Below are 20,906 nucleotides of genomic sequence, written 5' to 3' on the forward strand. Positions count from 1 at the left end.
ACCAGGGACCTTGCCAGTCCTTTTCCTTCTGGGCAGGAGAGGGCTCCTCCTGCTTAACGTTGTGGGAATTCTCTCTGCTGTCAGCTGTGCTGGGAACCAGGTGGGATGTTGAGTGTGTGTGTGAAAGGGGAGGCTGGAAAAGCACCATCATTGTCTCTAAAGATCTCAGCCCCCGGGTCTCAGGCAGAATGGGGCAGCCCCCAGGACCAGACAGCAGTCTGACAAGCAATGCTGAGAGAGAACTCACGTCACAGGGCCCAGAGCAAGGCCTGATTGTGGGGAGAAACCAGAGATGGGAGCTGAATGTGGCCTTGTGTGCAGGCTGTTTTGATTCCGGAGTGGCCATGGGGTTGCTGGACTAGATGACATTTCTAGCTCTTCTGCTCCTAATGTTTTCCTTCTGTGTGCTCCAGTTCCACACCAAAGCTCTCGTGTGTTTGTTTACTTTCTTCTTTGAGCTCGGGTTTTTGAGCAATCAATTGCGGGAAGCTGGGAGTGGTGGGGCACAGCTTACCCGAAGCAACTCTTCTCGCCCAAGGTTTCAGAGTCCTGGGGCCTGGTGGATCCTGCTAGGCGACAGCAGTGGCACCGTCTGGGCCGGCTGCTCTGCCAAGAAAGAAAACTCCAGTCCTTGGCAGGTGCTGGGAGTTGAGCAGGGCATGAGGTGCTACACGTGTGTTCTCTGACGTAAGCGTCTCAATGACAGGTATATGATTCTGTTTTATAGGACGAGAGACCGAGGCTGAGAAATTAAGTTGTCTGGGCCACATGAATGTGAAGTCAGGTCCAATGACTCTTGCCACCTGTCTGCACAAAGTGTATCAAATGCCCAGGCAGTCCTTGTCCCAGAGAAGGAAGGTCATGCAGGAGGCCAAGGACTTCCCTGGGGCCGCCCCAGGTTGGGCCTCCTTTATATACTTCCTGGCAATCCTGTCTTCCAGGCCTGTGGGTGGGAAGAGGTGCTGGTGCCTTGCTCTGCCGGGATGGGGGTGGGGGAGACCTGTGAACGACAGGGCCATAGCCTGGGTGTGGCCTGGGCCCCAACACTGGTTAAACAGCAGCTGGAAGAACAAGACCTACGTGCACACCATCTGTTCTGTCCACCCTGGTCCTCACCGCGATCTGCTTCTAAGTTGGTAGGTCCAGCCCATCTTGTGCAAATGATTATTCTCCAGGAACCCACTGGCCTGTTCCTCATCCCCTGTCCCAGCTTCTCCACATTCCCTGATGCCCTCATCAAAGATAGCAGGGTTGTGACTTCCTTTCCCTGGGGCAGAAACCAAATCCACACCCTCTTTGATAGATCCCTGAAACCTCCCCAGCAAGCCAACCCTACGCCCCTGGGCTGCCTGCCACGACAGACCTGCCTGTACAATGACTACTTCTGTGCCTTGACCTGGTGTGAGGCAGGAGGTCACTGGAGGATCACAGGCCTGAGGGGTGAGGGGGACCTGTGGGGTCAGAGTCAGAAAGGGCTGTAGGCCACTGGGTATGCTCATGCCATTAGAGAGGTGAGCCGATAGATTTGCCCAGGGCCACAGAGTTGCTTAGAGCAGGACAGTACTCCCTTCTGTTCCACAGGATCCTTGTCCCTGGGTCGGACGACTTTGTCTTTGTCATGAGTTTTGTGACTGCATGGCCCACAGAGCAGAAATCCTGTAGATTAACCTGTAGATATTTCTAGAGACCCGTGCAAAGTCAGGAGCACAAAGAGGTGTAAAACAGAGGCCCTGCCACAAATTGGGGGTGAAGGAAGGGAAATTAATCCATTCAATCATTTCAAACAATATTCATTCAACATTTATTGAATGCCTACTGTGTGCCAGGCACTGTACTAGGCTCTGGGAATGGAGCAGTGAACCAATCCCCCCACCCTGCCCTAAGAGGAATCTGCACGCCAGCAGCTTTGTATGAGAGGACAGTCTATGCAACAGGAGGCTAAAGTATGCATTATGCTCACTTTACCTGTGGGGAAACTGAGGAAATTACCCAAAGTCCCACAATAAGAAGCAGATCATGCATTTGAGGCTAGGTCTGTGTGACCCCAAGGCTGTGCTTGCCTGTCCTGCAGCTTCCTACTCCCTCAAGGGCTTCCAGCCTAGTCGGGGAGGTAGAGCCGATGTACCAGGCAAAGTGGCCATTCCAGGAGGCCCAGGAGTGGTTGGTGGGAGAGTGGCTTAAGCACACAGAGGACAGAGGCTGTGGGAGGGAGACCCAGAGTCTCCGGGTTTGTGAGTGCAAGGAGGACGAGACACAGGGCATAGGTTGGCGAGAGGGATAGTGAGGGCACTCCTTGCAGAGGGAACCTGGAGGGACTGACTCATACCTGAAGCAGGCAAGTTACAGCTGTGCCCACAGGTGTGCTTCCCTGAAAACAAACCAGCCTGACAGAGACAGTGCAGACTGGAGGCCGGTGGAAGATGCCAGAGCCAGCTCTGGTGGGCCCCGAGGTCTCCAGGGTGAGGGTTGCCAGGTATGGCTCTGGGGAACCATTTGCCAGATGGTACTGAGCTGGTGCCTGGGGCCTTTCTTCGGCTGTCCTCTCCAGAGCCCTAGAGCCTGGGTTCCAGGTGGTTGGCAGAGGGCTGGCCACATGGGCAGCGAGGGCCAGTGGTGACTGTTGGGGCTGGCCCACGCCAGGCGGGGCAGCAGAGAGCGTGAGGGGAGGGCAGCTAGGAATGGAAAGAGCATCAGCCCGGGAGAGTGCCCAGCGCCCTCCAGCCAGCAGTCTCTCCATCTCTTGGGCCTGGAAGGTCTCCCTGAGCGGAGCAGGCTTGAGAAGCATCTCAAACAGGGAAGCTCTGAGCAGCCCGAAAACCCCAGCAGTCTGCACCACCGACTAGCCGGGGCGCCGGCCGTTGGGGAACGGAGTTGAAGAGGTCCGAGGGGCGGCCGGGGCTGGGGATCTGTGGGTGTCGGGGCTGCATCCGCGCCTGTGTCGGAGCCCGGAGTGGGCGGAGATGCCAGGCGGACCGCAGACAGACCCAGCCGGCCCTGCCCCGCCCCAGCCCCGGGTGTGGGGGTGCTCGAGGGGCCCTTCGAAGGCGGGTGGGCGCCACCGGCCTGGGGGAGCTTCGGGGGGGGGCGCCAGTCTCAGCTGTTTGTGAAGTGGGGCTCGCGACCCGTCACCGGAACGCCTCCGCGGCACCCTCAGGGGGCAGTCGGGAGGAGAAGGGCACCTCGGGGACGACGACCGCAGCCTTCAGGGGGCTCTAGGGAGAGACCCTCCCCCCACCCGCACACCCCCCGCGGGGCGCGGGCCAGGTGGCAGCGCCGGGGCTGGGCTGCGCGGAGGAGGCGTCCTCCCCGGCCAGGGGCGGCGGCAGGGGCGGCTCCGGGATCACATGGGCGGAGGCAGGTCCTGGAGCCCCGGGCGGGCTCTCCCCAGAGTCGGGCAGACGGCGGCAGCGGCGGCAGCGGGAGCGGCGGTGTCTCCACACCTTCCCTCCTTCCCCTCCCTTCCCTACCGGGCCTGGCCTCCCAGCCCGACGAGTGAGAGCGAGCCAGGTGAGCGGGAGCCAGGTGAGCGCGCCCACCTGCGCACCGTCCGCACGGCCGACGAGCTTCCCGGCTCCGGGGACCTCGCAGCTCTGCGCGCCGCGTCTCCTCTGCGCAGCTCTCAGCGCCTCGGCTCTTTCCTCCGCCCACGGCCTGCAGCCTCCCTAGAGGCTGGTGCGCCCCGCGTGCTGAGCTTTCCTGGTCCCGGGCGCTCCTCCTCCAGCCCCCGGCCCGTGGGTACTTTGGCCTCGGAGCACAGAAGGTGCCAGAACTGGGAGAGCCGGGCCGACGGGCTGGGCACCTCCCCAGGGCCCCGGGCGCGGAGTCCACAGGCAGGCTCAAAGGTCTGAGACTCCAAAGCGTCTATGAACCGCCAGCGCCAACGTAGGGACCTAGGCAGGGACAGGGGCTAGTCCGGAGCAAAAGGGGAAGCCAAGGACCTGGGAGAGGGCAGACAGCTCCTCTTGCTTGGGCGTCCTCTGCCCAGGTTCCTAAACACGGGAAGTGGCCCTAGTGTCTTTGATGTTGATTGGCAGCACTTGCAGTCACTGGGCCTCCCCAGGGGCAGCCCCAGGGTGGGTGCTGGGCAGGGTGGTGGCCCAGGCTGGCATTGCAGCTTCCTGCCTGGGTTGGCTCCCAGCTCCATAACTAGAGGCTCAGGAAATCCTACAAGGGCTTGGTGTGCAAGGACACTCCCTTGCCCAGCGGAGGGGGCAGTGGATGGGAGGCCTGTGGCCCCAGCTAGCAGGCAGCATCAATCAGCTCAACCTGCTGGCCACTGCCAGGGGGTGGGTGTGCCCAACTTGGCAGATGAGCCCGTCCTCCTGGCCGGGGCTGTTCAGAGGGCAGCAGGCCCCTGGAGGAGGTGGGAAGCCCAGTCTTGCCTATCTGGACCACATCGCCAGGGGCCAGGCAGGCAGCCAGGAGGCCCCTCTGAAGACCTTGGCCCAGTCCCCATCCAGCCAACTACTTGAAGAGTCTGTGGTGGCATCACCCCCTTGTTTGCTATCACTCCTGTTCCCAGAGTGCTGCCCTCCCCCAGAGTGGGGAGGAAGTACCTTGTGCAGTCAGTTTTGGGGACCGGAAGCCAGCGCTGGTGGGACTTAACCTTGTGGTGGGGGAGGGGGAGAGGCAGGAAACCATGACATCTCCTACCACCTGCTAGCCCCTGCCGCCTGTTCTCCGGCAAAAGGCCCTGTGAGGCACCCTAACAGCCTGCCTTTGGGGAGTTGCTTTGCTGAAGATGGTGGCGGTGAAGGGGGAACTCAGAGTCACGGCTTCCCAGGGCGGGGGAAGTGAAACTGGGGGGAGGGGGGAGGGAGTTAGTCACTTCCTCTACCCTCCCCTTCACCCGCCCAGCCCCTGACTGGCTGCTCCCTGGACCTGTCATCCCCTCTCTTTTACCTCTTCCATCACCTTACAGTGTCTCCATCCCTTCTTCCTCAGATATGGCCCTAACAGTGGATGTGGTGGGGCCAGGGCCCTGGGGCTTCCGGATCACTGGGGGCAGGGATTTCCACACGCCTATCATGGTGACCAAGGTAAGGGCTAATTCCAGGAGCTAAGGCGGTACCCCCAGAGTTAGGGTCTACCCTGTCTACCTGGTCCCCACAGGCACCTTTCTTTTTTAATTCTGGAGCCAGAAGGCCTGCTTCTGGGAGTGTTAGCCTGGGGAGGACCAGGCTCCTGGGCCCTGTTGCCGTGGGGATGTGGTGACCACTTCAGGAGCAGACTACTAGGGAGTGAAAGGGAGCTGGTCCAAGTACAGGGCCTGCTCTTTTCTCCTTGCTCACCAACCCCATACCTGCTGGCAGCCATTTTGGGAGGTTACGAGAACAGGAGCCCCAAGTTCTTGGCAGTTTCCTCTTGACCCAGGCCCAGGCCAGGGAGCATTCATGCAGAAGGCCTGTGTGCAGGCAGCCACCTGCATGGTGTGATTTGCACGGGCAGGGCTCTCTATCCAAAAGTATTTCCAAGCACAGTCCCTGAAACTCTGCCATTTCTTCTGGAGGCCCCTGTTAGAGTGTCAGTGCTGGGGTGGGGGGTGGGGTTCCACTCCAGCTTTTGGAGGGGATTAGCTGATAAGCTGGGCAGACACTGCTGTGCAGAGAGACAAAGGGGGACACAGGCCAGTCTGGTTCAAACCAGGTTCTGTGTTTCTTGGGCAGGACAGAGAGAAATTCCCTCTCCTCCATCCCTACATGGATGTCATCACTGTCTGAGCAGGGGTGCCTCAGACCACTTGCTTCTCATCCCCTCCAGGTAACTGAGAGGAGCAAGGCTGAGGCTGCTGACCTCCGGCCTGGAGACATTATTGTGGCCATCAACGGGGAGAGTGCTGAGGGTATGCTTCATGCTGAGGCCCAGAGCAAGATCCGCCAGAGTCCCTCACCCCTGAGGCTGCAGCTAGACCGGTAGGCCCTCCACCACTGCTGGGCCTGCCAGCATTCCCCTCCCCTCACCAGCCCGCTGCACAGTGGCTGCCCTCACCCCCTGTTCTTAGCCCCAGCCCGGCCTTTCTGGGCCCTTTTGGCTCATCTTTAGACGGTCTAGAGTGGGCTGAGGGGTGTCCCTGTACCTAGCTGGGCATGTAGCCATGGGCAGGGCAGGCTGGCATCAGCCACCTGGATGCCCGGGTTTGACTGGTTCCCAAGTGTGCACGGCACAGGGTGTGGGCATGAAGTGGGTTGAAGAGGGGAAAGGTGTGCCTTAGGCTGGGTCTCCTGGGCCCCTGCCTCCAAGAGGGGATGGCCTTTGTTCACGTCCTGGGGAGTAGGTTGAGGAGTTTGGAGGCTCATTCCCCAAAGAACCCCTCTGTCCTTCCCCTTTGCCTCTCCAGGCTGTGTTGGTGAAGGCAGATTCCTGGGCTTGGGTTTTCAGTCCAGAAGCCTGGGTTGGGGAGGGGAACAGGTGGCTCCCTGGGGTGGGGCATCATAGTGAGTCACAGGGAAGGAATGCTGGAAGATCCCCCAGCCAGGAGAACCCTCTGGGCGGGCCTTGAACTTGAGTCAGATACCTCCTGCCTCTCTGCCCCCCCCCCCTTCCCCACTGCGCTCTCTCTGGGCCCTGGCTCCATGCCCTCTCTTCACCTCTACCATCCCACAGTGCTGTAGAAGCTGGCTCCCATGATGTCCCGGCCCCTTTAGTGACTCCCTCATGCCACTCAGACTCATGAGTGTTTGCAGGAGTGGGACCCAGACGAGGAGGGTGGAGAGTAGTACCTCATGGCAGCTGGGAAGGGGACCAAAATCTACAAGAGACTGCAGAGTCGGGTGGGGGAGGGACAGGGAGCTGCTGACACCACCATTTCCTCTCAGGTCCCTCTTAGAGGGATCCAGTCCTGTCAGGGAGTGGGCCTGGCCAAGTCCCTCCAAGCCTCCAGCTCCATGTTGGGCAGGTCAAGACTCTCTCTCTGCCTCTTCTTTCCCTTGCCCGGCCTGCTCCTAAACCCTCCTAGTCTTCCCCATCTCAGGAAGCCTCTTGAGCACCCAGAGCTCTGTGGCAGGAAGCAGTGCTCTGGACTGGAGCCAAGGCCCAAGCTCCCTTCACTCTGATCCCACACCCCTCCCTGGGGAGGCTGAGGCTGGTGTGTGTGGTGACTGAGGTTCTTGTTGACCTCTCTAGAAGTGGCCAGACAACCAGGAACGGTATAGTGGGATTGGGACACGGCAGGCTCTTTCTCCACCCTCAGCTAGTACCAGCCCTCCAATGTCCTCCTGTTCAAGGCTCCAGTGGGAAGGGCTTTGAAGGGGGTCTCCTGGGGTTCTTCTCTTGCTGGCTGCCTTGGTGATTGGTGGAAAGCTGGGCCTGCTTGTTGCCCTGGCTCTCCAGGTCCTGCAGGAAGGGGGGCTGGCTCCACCCTTTGTTTTACGGAGAAATGTTTAGAAGGGACCATGGAGCACCTGGGTGCCTCAGTTGGTTAAGCATCTGACTCTTGATTTTGGTTCAGATCATGATGTCACAGTTGGTGAGTTCAAGCCCTACATCAGGCTCTCCACTGACAGTGTGGAGCCTGCTTGGGATTCTCTCTCTCTTCCTCTCTCTTTGACCTCCCTCATGCAGCACACGGGCTCCCTCCCTCTCTCTCTCTCTTCTCTCTCTCTCTCTCTCTCACTCTAGAATAAATTAATTAAAAAAAAAAAAAGAAGAAGAAGAAGGGACCAGGAATGATCCTCCCCAAGATATTCCAGCCATTAGCAACAAAGCTGGTGGGGAATAGCCTCTGGCTGGGCAGAGGAGAGTGAGCAGCTGGCCCAGCCATTGTTGGGCTTTAGAAAACTCACTTTTCTTCTCTAGGCTTCAGTTTTTCTATGGGTGAAAGATAAAGAATTATTTATGTGAAATCAGCAATCTTCCCCAAAGTTGATCTACAAGCTGATGCTGACCAGTGACAAAGCCTGTATGAAATTAAAAAAAAAAAAGGAAAGAAAGAAAGAAAGAAAGAAAGAAAGAAAGAAAGAAAGAAAGAAAAGAAGGAAGGAAGGAAGGAAGGAAGGAAGGAAGGAAGGAAGGAAGGAAAAGAAAAAGGCCTCTGGGCTGGCTCAGTCAGTGGAGCATGTGACTTTTCATCTCAGGGTCGTGAGTTTGAGCCCCACCCCACATTGGGCACAGAGATTACTTCAAAAAAAAAAAAAAAAAAAAAAGGGCACCGGTGTGGCTCAGTCGGTTAAGCATCTGATTCTTGATTTTGGCTCAGGTCAGGATCTCACAGTTCATGAGTCTGAGCCCCGTGTGAAGGCCCAGAATGGGGCCTCACTTCAGGCTCCAAGCTGATATGCCTATGGATCCTGCTTGGGACTCTCCCGCCTCTCTCTGCCCCTCCCCCGCCTGCACCCTCCCTCTCAAAATAAATAAATAAGTAAACTTTAAAAAACAGAAAAGAAAAAAAAGACAAGAGATAATAGGAGGAGTTTTTACTAAAATTGAATTTATTGAACTTCTCGCTGAAATTCTACATACTGATGCTAAACCTTCCATTCCTTTGAGAAATGATGGTAGTTGTTAACAATAGTTGTTTGTTTTCAATTTGGCAAAGTTGAAATTTGACAGCCTGATGTCCAAATGTTTTGAACCTTGTACTAATCTTGAGAATCTTGTGGGAACAGCTGCAATCTGTGGCCCTTATCCTGTTAGTGGGGGGCCAGGACCCCTGTGACTTGCCTCCCCCCCTACCCTCTCCTCAGGTCTCGGGCTGCTTCCCCCCAGCAGACCAATGGGGAAAGCTCTGTGGAAGGGCTGGCGACTCGCTTCCAGGTAGGATGGTGCCTTCTGTGGAGAACTCCAGCACCCCAAAATGAGGGGAGACCTGAGGGGCAGGGCTGGTAGGGGACAGGTACCCCCTTCTCAGTCCTTCTCTCCACAGGGCTCCGTGAGGACGCACACTGACAGCCAGTCCTCCCTGAGGTCTTCCTGCTCCAGCCCAGTCTTTTCCAGCCCCCAGCCCGGCAGCCCGTTCTCTGCCCTGCCCCCCACCAGCCCGCAGGCCCTCCCTGGAGAGACTGTTGTCAGCCGCAGGTGAGCCCAGGGGGTGAGCACCGCAGCCACAGGGTCTGGACCAGGCCTCTCAGGCTGAGTAACTGGGTTTAGGGGAGTTTGAGGGCACCCTCCTCTTCCCTGAGGCAGGCTGGGTGGGACGCCTGGCGCACACATCATCCATTTCCCCCATTTCAGTTTCCAGAGCCTGGCACATTCCCCGGGATTGGCTGCTGCTGACCGCTTTTCCTACGGGGGCCACCCCAGAAGTCGACCGGTGAGAATACCTGGTGGGGAGGATAGATCCTCCCGTCCTGGCTGGTTGCCAGTGGCACCCATTGGGCTGCAGATGGCGGGTCCCACCTGGGCAACCAGCACCTCATCTCTTAGCAACAAGCATGCCCCTCTCCTGAGCCAGAAGGCCACTGTGTCTGGTGGTAGGCCACACTTCCTGTGCCTGGGGCCCTGCCCTGCCAGTCCCAGGTGGCCTTCTACCTCTTATACTCCCATTTGCCGCCTCCCCCCTTCTGCTAGCTTCCTCCCTTCCTGAGTGTTTCTCTTGGGCCAGGGCTGAAATAGTTTTGCTGCTGTTGTTGGGATGGTTCCCTCTGGCTCTGGCTGCATCTCTTGAACACATTCCTCCCCATTCCAAGCCCCATGCCTGCCCCCAACTCCCATCACCCCATCCCCCTTCCTCCTTGTCTGACTCAGCCCAGAGAACCACCAATGGGACTGTGGTTCTGCCTCAAGTAGCACTTGGCTTACTCTCTGTCTGCCCCTCTCCCTGCTCTTCTACCCTGGATGCCCCCCTCCCAGGTCCCACTGTGAACTAGTGACAGCCTTCCCCCCCCTCCACCTCCCTTTGCATTTCTCCTCTCTAAGGGCAGGGGTGGTGAGGAAGTGAGGGACTGAGTCGGCCAACAGTCCTGGGCCACAGCTGCTGGGGGCAGAGTTGGTGGGGGGCATGTCCAGCCTTTGGGGTGAAAGGGATGAGGCCCAGCTGCTGGAATCCTACCTCCGGTTGATTCTGCATTCCAGAAAGCAGAGTCTTTGGAGATGGCTGGGGGAGGGAATTAGAAACTGGGGGCTCTGGAGAAGGAAGGAGTGGGCTTCACTGGGGGCTGCACAGTAGGGGCTCCCCAGTGGCCTGCTATGGGCCCACCAGGTGGCCTGCCAGGCAATGTGGGCATAGAAATGCATTCAATAAGGTCCCCGTCTTTAAAGAATTTAAAATGCAGTTGGGGAGATAAGACAAACATGTAAAGCAGTTTTGGAACAATTAAGTACTAAACAGTGTGGTCTTAATTATAAAAGCAGGAGGCATTCTGGGAGGGGAGAGATGAATGTGGGCTGGGTGGCCTGAGAAGGCTTTGTCAGGAATTTTGCTGGACGTCAGAGGTAGGACCGGGTAGGGTTTAGATTAGAGAATGATAAGCCAGGGAGACGGGAAAGCAGTGTGTAAGCAAGACCTGGCGTGTTTGGGCCCGGTGAGGGGGGGCTTCTCTGGGAGATCTTTGGGCTGAGACCAGTTGGGAATGTGCTTGGCCCAGGGCGTGGCTGGAGAGGGCCCATCCATCTTGGCCTTCTTCCTTGTGGTGTCCCAAACTTGGGCAAAGGGGAGATGCTGGTGGTACAGAGAGTGTCTCCCAAAGCAGCAGCAACACCTTGGAACCTGTTAGAAATGCAAATTTCCAGGCCTCAGCCTGGACTTACTGAATCAGATGCAGGGGTGAGGGTGTGGACAGGGGGACCAGTCTGTGTTTTAAGGAGCCTTCAGGGATCTGATGCATCCAAAGATTTGAGGACCACCCATGTGGTGTAAACAGGAGCCCTGGGCCGGGTGGCAGGGAGACTTGGGCTAGTCCCACCTCTACCATCTAACCTTGGATAAGCAGTCCCCATGCACCAGGTTCCCTTCTTTGGCCCCAAGGACCGTGATCATTCCTTCAACAAATTTTTATTGAGCAGTTGCTTTGTGTCAGGCACCCTTCCCAGGCTCTGGGGATGCGTTGGTGGATAAACAGATATTCCTAATCCAATGAAGTTTGCATTCTGGTCTGCCAGTGAGGCTGTGGTCAGATGGTGTGGGAGTGTCGGGGTCCCCCACTTCCCTCTTGGGAGTCACTGTGTACTTTTAGCACCTTAAAGACTCTAAGAAGTCCCGTGAGAAATAGATTTAATTTTATTAGTCGTCTAAACTTGTTTAACTATAGAATGTCTCCTGGAATCCCCCCACCCCAACCTGCCACTCACTTATTAACATCCCTGTGTTCCCCAGAACACATGTTGAAGGGTGTTGGCCACAGATGAGCTCTTGTTGGGCAGGTGGACAGCTTTGCTGGACTTGGAGATGAAAGGTTCCTTTTGTGAAGGCAGGTATCCCTGGCTGACTAGGATGGAGGAAGGGAAGAACTTTCTCCAGTAAGGGAGTTGGGCTCCTCTCTCTCAGGGCACAGAGGTCTGGAAGGAGGAAGGGGGTTAGAGGTGAGTGTAGGTGAGGTGTCTGCCGTGGCCATGATTTTGCTGCTGGCTTTCGAGCTGGCTGAGGCTGCGCTCAGTCCAAGGCACAGGACACCACCAGCCTCCATAGTACCCTTCTGGAAACTGGAAGTTGCCACCTCTGGGTAGGTACACGCCTTGCTGAGCAGATGTGAAGACAGCACCCCTCTGGCTGGCATGAGAACTTGGCTTACAAAGGGAGCCTGGGCGGATTTCTCCCTGCGAGCCGCTGCCCCTGTGCAGGGCACATGCTGGCTCAGGACAGCGAGATGGGATGTCGTTCTTAAGTAACTGGTGCTGACTGTCCTTCCTGAGGAAATTATCTTACCGTCTGTCAGTTGACCGCAGGCCACCAAGTGTAGGAGGAATGTAGACTGGGGGAAGACGGCTGGGGGAGTGAGGGTCTGGGGCTTTCTTCTCAAAACTCTGCAGTTTCTGTTTTTAGCTTTAAAATCCATGCAGTTTTACCATTTGACCCCATAACTTGTCCTTGATTTTGAATTTTAATATGGAAGAAAGTTGGCTTTCCAGGGAAATGTGCCCTCAGCTAGTGCACGGTGGCCTGTCTTTTTGTCTCTGGGGTTCCCCTTTCCGTGGGGGATGGCTGTGGAGAGGGGGCAGGGTAGTAGGGGAGGGTGCAGAGGTGCATGCCAGGAAGCAGAGCAACAATGAGGTTGAAGGCAAGATTTCCAGGTAGACGGTAAGTGAAAAGAGCCCAAGATGGATAGCACACACCTGGGGAGGGGGAGCTGCTGCTGGGGTGTGGGTCCAGAATGGGCCTGGCCCCCAAGGCTCCATGGGGCAGAATTAGACCTCCAGGGCAGCCAGAAGAGGCTGGTCAGCCCAGACCCCGGGGCCCTCTTAGGAGAGGAAGTGTGTGTAGGAGAGAGGTCCCTTGTGCTGCCCCATCCCTGACTCCAAGACGGGTCCTTGGGCCCTTCACTCCATCCCTTTGTGTTTTCTTCTCACTGCAAAAGCATCTGCTTTCTTCCTCTCTGCTTGTTCTGCCCCTTGCCCAATCTCCTTGCAGAAACTTCACACCTCCATAGTTGGGTGCTGGCCTCTCTCCCCTTCTGGGAATGAGCAGAACACTCCCTAGTGCCCCGAGGGTAGGATTTGGTGTATTGGGCCCTTGCGCCTGAGGGCCTGTTGGTCAGCAAGAGCTGGGGGCCCTCTGGTGTCGGGCCTGGGGAACAGCCGGGCTTGGCTCGGCAGCCCAGACGGGTGTGCGGGCCAAAGGCTCCAGCCACTGACTCCTCCCCTGGTGCCTCTCTGTCCCACAGGCCAGCCTCACCCGCGCCGCGGCTGGTGACTCGGCTGTGCTGGTGCTGCCGCCTTCCCCGGGTCCCCACTCCTCCAGTCCCAGACTCAGGTACCCGGTGGAATCTGGAGGGTGGGGTGGAATCCTGGAGGGCCTGGGAGGGGCAGGAGACAGATTGGCTTTCCAGAGAGGGATTTGGGCAGGGGGAGGTCCCCGGCCACTTTAAGCCCATTTGGCTTTCCTCTGAATCCTCTGAATTCCCTCAGAATGCCTTCCCCTGGACACTCTTTCCCTGCCTTCTTGCTGGTCCTCATACCCGGGAAGGAACCCTCACTCCTGGCCGCTCCTGTCCCTGCAGTGTGGACTCAGAGGGGGGAAGCCGCCTTCTGGAGGAGGATTCAGAAGTCTACAAGATGCTGCAGGAAAATCGTGAGGGGCGGGTGGCCCCCCGACAGTCCAGCTCCTTTCGGCTCTTGCAGGAGGCTCTGGAGGCTGAAGAGAGAGGTGAGCCCCTTGGGGGCTTGGGTGCAGGAAGGAGATTCCTGCAGGATACCCCTGGACCCTGACTGGACATGATACAGAACAAATATTTCCTAAGTGCTCATCATAGGAATAGGCTCCAAGGGAGTCCCTGCACTAAAGGAGCTTTCAGTCTGGTGGGTGTTGTAGGGGTGGACCCAGAGGTGCTGGCTGGGGTCAGGAAAGTGCCAAGGGGGAATGAGAAAGGTGGGTGGTGGGCCCTGTGGGGGCTGGGTCTCCAGGGTGGGCTTCGTAGAGGAAGATGGATTTGACTTGACCCTTGAAGAAAGATCAAGATTTTAACAAAGGGCCTTAAGATGGTGGCAGAGAGCGCCGTGGCATGCAGTGGTTGGCAGCTGGAGGGCTTTGGTGTGGGAGCGAGAGAGAACAGCGGGGCCTGGCAGCATGGAGGGTGGTCTCAGAGGTTAAGTCCTGGCCTCACGTGCCAGGCTGAGGAGTACCCTCACCTAGAAGGGCTGGTTAAATGATGCCAGGCAGTGCATCAGATGCTGAAGTGCATAAGAGATATGGGCTCTTGCCAGCCATTCAGTTGTTCGCTCGACAGACATTCACTGTGCCTGTCTGATGGGCCAGTGATGTGCAGAGTGTGGAGGCTGAGGGCAGACAGACAGGCCCACCCAGCGCCTGAGGTGTGGTCAGTGCTGCAGTTGTACTGTGTGTGTTGGGGGGGGCTCCGGCCTAGTCCAGGGGAGAGATGAGAAAGCCTGGCCTGGGCAGTGGCTTCCGGGAGGCAGAGGATGGGACATTCAGGACTACGGGATCAGCAGCCTCGCCAGCACTGTATCTGGTGGCTGGCTCCAACTCTGACACTTAGCTCCGGGGGTGTTCACTGGGGTCAGGGTGAAACGGTTTGGAGCAGACCTTGCGCATCATGACCCGGAGGCCTTGGCAGGCCCCGGGAGAGGCCCCGGGGTGAGGGGAGTGCAGACGGTCAGTGGCTTCACCGCTGGAGTCCCGGAGCCCTTGGCTGCAAACAGGGACCGTACCCGCCCAGTAACATCTGTGCTTCATCTTCGTGTTGTTCCAAGGCTCGCATGCAACTGTGCCCATAAGAACCCTTTGAAAACTTTATAAAGGTGTTGTGGCGCTGTTACTATCTATCAGCAGCATCTTTTAATCAATATCACCATGCCTGCTTGGCGGGACGTGGGAGGCACCGCGCAGACACTCCTCAGGTTGCCCCAGCTTGGGCCAACTCAGCCTCAGCCAGGGAGCTGCCATGATCAGTCCCTTCCTCCATTACCCACTCACCTTCACCCCCGGTGTTACTTCAGGGGTCTGCATGGAAGCGCACCTTTTAGGAGTCTCCTGGGAACCGTGCTAGCGGAGTGTGAGTGAGTAAACACAGCCCGGGTGCCGCGGCCAGTGGACGAGCTCTGATGTGTCCATCTGCTCCCACCCCTCCCAGGTGGCACACCTGCCTTCCTGCCCAGCTCGCTGAGCCCCCAGTCCTCCCTGCCCACCTCCAGGGCCCTGGCCACCCCGCCCAAGCTCCACACGTGTGAGAAGTGCAGCACCAGCATTGTGTGAGTGTCTACGGCCTGGGAGGCAGGCACACCCTGACAGGGTGGTGTGGGGCGGGGCAGGGCACGGGATGCCCCCGGGAGGAGTCAACACCAGTCAGGGACCCTGGAGGGGTGTTTCCACAGCAGACCTGTGATGGGCTATGTTGGTTATTTTAAGCCTTCTTAAAATGTCTTGCTGGCTTCTCCCTGCCGCATCCCCTTCTCCCTGATTTCTTCCTCCCTCCTGGGAGGAGTAAGAAACGACGCTTCTGATTTCTCTGCAATAATCTCAAGGCCTCTGGAGATCTGCCTCTAGATGCGGTGCCTCCTCCTGGAAAATTTTGCTCTTGCCCCTTCCTCACCCCCTTTGGAAAGGGATGACTTTTCCAGAGGTAGATTCATTTTTCCTCACAGGGTGGCATTGTAATGCAGCCACATTCTCTGGAAAAGTGCTGAAAGTCCACCCGCTCCGCCATAAATTTCTTACATGCCATGATGACGGTCAGATGACTCACCTTAGGCAAATCCCTTAGCCTCTGCAGGCTTTACTGTCTCAGCCCCAGAATGGGATACTATGCATGCCTACCGTGCAGACACAAGGGAAGTGTTGTATGTGGTGGTTCTCAAAGAGCAGCTGCACAGTCCCTGAGGACTTGTTAGAGGGACTGCTGGCCTGTACCCCAGAGTTTCCTCTTCAGGAGGTCTCTGGCCCCAGCATTTGCATTTCCAACTTGTCCTCAGGTGATGTAGTGCTATGGTCCCGGTACCTGGGACCACACCCAGAGGACCACTGCTCCATTAACAACCCAGAAAATTCAGGACGAGTTTATTTGCCTATGTGTAAAGGACAAACAGCTTTAAAAAAATATTTTTTTTAATGTTTATTTATTTTTGAGAGAGAGAGGAAGAGAAAGAGAGAGCGTTAGAGGGGGAGGGGCAGAGAGAGAGGGAGACACAGAATCTGAAGCAGGCTCCAGGCTCTGAGCTGTCAGCAGAGAGCCCAACATGGGGCTCAAACTCATGAACCACAAGATCATGACCTGAGCCAAAGTGGGATGCCCAACCAACTGAGCCACCCAGGTGCCCCCCTTTTTTTAAAAATTAGAAGTCCCGGAGGTGGTGGTTGGGGGTTATTGAAGTGAGATTCCTGAAGGAAGGCTTGGGGAGTCCAGTGTCTGAGATTTGGGGATCTTTCCAGGTCCTGACTGTGGGCCTGGAACTGGCCAGGAACTAGGCTTCCCGGGAATGAGAATGGCAGCATCATGCTATCACCCTGCCTTCCCCCACCCCCACTCTCCCCCAGGCTAATGGTTCTCCCCTCTGCATTGCCCCTGCAGGAACCAGGCTGTGCGCATCCAGGAGGGGCGGTACCGCCACCCAGGCTGCTACACCTGTGCGGACTGTGGGCTGAACCTGAAGATGCGTGGGCACTTTTGGGTCGGAGACGAGCTGTACTGCGAGAAGCATGCCCGTCAGCGCTACTCCTCGCCCCCCGCCCTCAGCTCCCACGCCTGAGTACCTGGCTAGGTTCTCAACCTGCCCTAGACCGCGTAGGCACCTGTGCACCAATAGCAAGCTGGCATGGAAGGGTGGTGGTTGGTGGTGGGGCCCCTGCCTCCAGGCTGGGTGAGGCTAGAGCCTGCGACCTGTGATGGGCTGTGGATGAGGACAGCCTCACCATCCCAGGCCTCTGCTAGATACTCACTTCCTCCTGTAGAACAGGCTGTGCACCAAAGTGTGAGGTGGGCACTGCATTGGATATCTTTGTGCAACAGGGATTAAGCAGGTTGGGATACAGAGATAAATATGTAGAAAGAGAGGGATAGGTCAGAGGTTAAAGGTATTCACTCTGTAAAGTTTTCAGCATATGAACTCTATAAATATACATATATGGATGAAACAAAGTAGCTCTTTCCTCTTCTTCTCTGCCTCTGCCCCTGGGGATGAACTCTGTCTACCATTGGGCAAAGAGTTTTTATTGACATAATTTTCCCCCTTTATTCCCCACATCCCCAAACCTTACCAAACCTTACCAGGTGCTTCACCACATGACACCCTCTAATGAAGAGGCTTGCTTTATTTATTTATTTATTTATTTATTTATTTATTTATTTATTTAAGTTTATTTATTTTAAGAGAGACAGAGACAGAGACAGAGACAGCATGAGTGGAAAGGGCGCAGAGAGAGGGAGACAGAGAATCCCCAAGTAGGGTCTGCACTGGCAGAGCCCGACGCAGGACCGATCCCACCAACTGTGAGATCATGACCTGAGCCGAAACCAAGAGTCAGATGCTTAACCAACTGAGCCACCCAGGTGCCTCTAAAGATTTTATTTTTATTTTTTAAAAATTTTTTTAACATTTATTTATTTTTGAGACAGAGAGAGATAGAGCATGAACAGGGGAGGGTCAGAGAAAGAGGGAGACACAGAATCTGAAACAGGCTCCAGGCTCTGAGCTGTCAGCACAGAGCCCAACGCGGGGCTCGAACCCACGGACCACGAGATCATGACCTGAGCCAAAGTTGGATGCTTAACCGACTGAGCCACCCAGGCGCCCCTAAAGATTTTATTTTTAAGTAATCTCTGCACCCTGTGTGGGGCTTGAACTTACAACCCCACGATTAAGAGTTGCATGCTCCATCAACTGAGCCCGCCAGGTGCCCCTCCTGGACTCTTTTATAAAGATGCCAGTTTTACTGGGATAATCTCTGGTACTTTAGAGGAATGAGTTTCTCATCCGGAGCCTGGAGAAGAGGAGGAATGCCGGAGGGCGGGCAGCAAACAGGAGGCAGGCCCGGATGTCCATGCTATCCAGGCCTGGCTCAGTGACAGTCTCATGCTCCACCAGCACTGGCTGGGCTGGCACTCGGTGCCCCTCGCTCTACTTGGGGTGAATGCTGCCAGCCCAGCTGACCTACCCAGATGAGCCGGGTGGGCAGGAGTGGGGGCAACATGTAGAGTATCTTTTGCACTCCGCCAAGGCTGTCTGCACGCACTTGAGAAAGATAATCACCGGCAATAACCTTGAACTGGGCTGCAGGTTAGTCTTGCCTGGGAAGCATACACCAGAGGAGCCCCACCCTGAAGGACCTACCCCCCAAAGGTCCTCACATCCAAGCCAGGCTTGCTCTGTGTGTCCCTTCCCTGGGAGACCCTGCTGGCTTCAGTGGTAGTTGATTTGAAAAACAAACAAACAAACAAACAAACAAACAAAAAACCCAGAAACAAAAATAATGGGTGACTAGTGTTAGGTGTGCCTGCCCTCAGGTATGTTTGAGTTGACACAGGGGGCAGTGGTCCCCTACCAGATTTTAGGCTTGATTCACCCACCACCCCCAGTCCTAATCTCAGAGACATTTCAGAAAGGTGCATGAGTGCTCCAGACCCACCCTGTTCCCCAGTTAGCCTGAGGAATGGGCCACGGCCTCAGCTTTATTTTCACAGAAAAGATCAAAGCTGGGCTCCAGAGGGTATTTGTGCTGTCTGGTTCTTTTGGGAAGGAATCTCGGTGGACTGTTGGTGTTGGCTCCTCAGGCACCTGTTGATATAATTTACACTTTGATTTAACTGTCTCACCTTTTGCCTGGATGGCTGCCTTTATTTTCACAGAAAAGATCAAGGCTTTCTGTGGTTCAGGAGTGGGTGGGGCCAGAACTTTGGTCTGCAATGGGATAGTCTCCTTGACGCCACCTAGTGTCAGATGTAGCCCATGGCCGGGGAGAATGCCTACAAAAGGGGAATTCACCCCTCTGGAAACACTTGGGTCCTGGCACAGTGAGAATACAGAAATCTACTCCTGAAGGTAATAGTCAAGTGGCAGCCACTGAGCTGGCATGAATGAAATAATACTACATGGCAATGAGTGCTAAGAGCGGATGTGGCACATTCAGGCATGCCCTATGCCCTGTGAGTACAGAGCAGAGACCATCTGTGTGTAAGGACGAACAGGACTTGGGCAGGTGGAGGAGACAAACGTCCGCTGCCAGGGGTGAGTGCAGGTGGAATGCTCAGTTTAGGGCAGCGGCTGAAGGAGGTACCAAGAGAAGACTGGAAAGGGAGATGGGAGCCTTGAATGCCAGAAGAAATGGTTTGACTTCACCTTGAGGCTCAGGGAACATTTTGAAAATTTTAAGCAGGGAAGTGACAGGTTGGAAAGGGTGGGTTGGAATATGAACATGGTGGGCCAGCGGTGTTCTGAGGAGTAGAGGAGAAGAAGTAGGGAATGAAGACCCTTGTGAAATGGGTATGCCTGGGAGTTGTTGAATGCCTTTCGAAGGCTGGAAGGGTTCAGGCTGAAATCCACCTCTTTAGTTGTGGCAGGCAGCTCTCCTCCCAGGGGTCGGAGGGTTTCAGAGTGCTTTGCGGCTACACAGCCAGCTCGAGCTTGGGGGCAAACTTCTTTGGGAGATGGGAGTTATTAGTCAAACCCATTTGTCAAAGAAGGTTGCGGTCTTTGATCTTTTACTCCTGCCCTCAACCCCACCCCAAGCCAGCTGTGAGCACCCACCCCGTGTCCCAGTGGTGGGGGGGAGACATCACCTAATTTTTTTAACCTTTATTTTTGAGAGAGAAAGAGAGAGAGTGCAGGTGGGGGAGGGGCAGAGAGAGGGGGACAGAGTGGGTTCTGTCTTGACAGCAGCGAGCCTGATGCGGGGCTGGAACTCACAAACTGTGAGATCATGACCTGAACTAAAGTCAGATGCTCAACTGACTGAACCCCCTGGGCTCCCTGAGAGACCACCTAATTATATGACTGCAATTTATCCAGTACTGTACCCTCTACTTTTTTTTTTTTTTTGGCATTTTGGGGAATAACCTCAGAAATGATGACAGATTCAAGTTAGAGGTTCCCAGGGAGAGCATCTAAGATAGCCACCTTCAGTTAGAGATGGGAAGGTGACATTCCTAAGTTACAAAGGTAGATAATTCTTTTTTTAAAATAATTTTTTCATGTTTATTTATTTTTGAAAGAGAGAGAGAGCGTGAGTGGGAGAGGGGCAGAGAGAGAAGGAGACACAGAATCCGAAGCAGGCTCCAGGCTCCCAGCTGTCAGCACAGAGCCCGACTCAGGGCTCCAACTCACGAGCTGTGAGATCATGACCTGAGCTGAAGTTGGATGCTTAACTGACTGAGACACCCAGGCGCCCCACAAAGGTAGATAATTCTAACAGCACGAAATTTTGAGTGCTTTAATCACCCACCTACAGAGGTAGGTATTCCTTGTTCTGTAAATGAAGAAACTGCGGACAGGGAGGAAAGTGACTGGTCCGAGGACTCCTACTTGGTAAGGGGGTGTGCATGCTGGGGAAGGAACCTGGAGTCTGAATTCTGAATTTCTGGTGTGGGGTGGGGGCTCTTGCCCCTCCATCACCAGAGGCTGCCTTCCAGGCCACAGGGAGGTCACCATGGCTCCCAGCCATCTCTGCTCTGGCAGGAGCTGCCCTCTGCCTTCTTGGCTTTGCCCTTCCTCCCACAGGGCATAGCTCAGTGCTGAGCTTGCAGGAAATGTGCTTCCTGAAGCTGGGACTTCCCCATGGAGGTGGAGGGGCAGCTGGGCATCCCTGGCCTCAGCCTAGGGAATGACTCTGCTCAGCCACCATGCATCTCAGGAACTCAGGGCAGCTGCTCACCCATCAGGTGGGCAGCGAGGGTGTGGCTGTGCTCTGGGCACACGGCTGCTCCAGTCAGGGACGCAGAAGGCAGATGGGAGGGAAGGGTGTGGCCCCCAGCGAGGGATCCCCAGCACGATGAGGGCTCAGGCACATCTACATGGGGGTCAGGCAGTGCAGGAGCCCACCACCCGGAAGGGAGTGTGCTTGGGTGTGTGTTGTGGGAGTGGGGGTTCTTTTGAGCCCACACAAAGCCTTGTGCTGAGACACCACATTCCTGCTGGCTGGGCTTCCTGTTCCAGATGCATTCTTGCCCCAGAGTCACCAGGGAGACCGCTTGGAATCTGGCCCCACATTCTCCAAATTCAGGGCGAGATCCGACAAAGGTTCCCTCCCTTTCCCTCCCTACCCTCTCACTTTGGAGGAAGGAAGCCACCTGATAGGCCAGCCCTCCAACTCCCCGACCCAGGGAGGGCTGGGGTGGGGTATGACACTGCCTGCGGGGTTTGCTGCCACACAT

The 20,906-nt window shown here is 56.1% G+C and overlaps 1 protein-coding gene across 4 annotated transcripts; it reads left to right on the top strand.

Annotated features, from left to right (window-relative positions):
- Positions 1-2,739: 2,739 nt before the first annotated feature.
- On the top strand, positions 2,740-16,679 carry PDLIM2 (PDZ and LIM domain 2). 4 transcript variants are annotated; one of them, XM_047090812.1, is made up of 10 exons: positions 2,740-2,879; positions 4,945-5,039; positions 5,761-5,912; positions 8,682-8,751; positions 8,861-9,012; positions 9,169-9,247; positions 12,753-12,841; positions 13,089-13,234; positions 14,679-14,796; positions 16,113-16,679. In XM_047090812.1, the coding sequence occupies exons 2-10, from the start codon at positions 4,947-4,949 to the stop codon at positions 16,288-16,290; spliced, it is 1,077 nt and encodes a 358-aa protein (XP_046946768.1). In that variant the 5' UTR covers positions 2,740-2,879; positions 4,945-4,946; the 3' UTR covers positions 16,291-16,679. The 4 variants fall into 4 exon arrangements, with proteins under 4 accessions (XP_046946768.1, XP_046946769.1, XP_046946766.1 ...); XM_047090810.1 differs by lacking the exon at positions 2,740-2,879 and adding an exon at positions 3,337-3,522; XM_047090811.1 differs by lacking the exon at positions 2,740-2,879 and adding an exon at positions 3,338-3,507.
- Positions 16,680-20,906: the final 4,227 nt, after the last annotated feature.

The sequence above is a fragment of the Lynx rufus genome, unplaced genomic scaffold (assembly GCF_022079265.1).
Source record: "Lynx rufus isolate CCGP_SWC_20201006 ecotype Redwood Valley unplaced genomic scaffold, mLynRuf1.p SCAF_3, whole genome shotgun sequence".
NCBI classification, from domain to species: domain Eukaryota; kingdom Metazoa; phylum Chordata; class Mammalia; order Carnivora; family Felidae; genus Lynx; species Lynx rufus.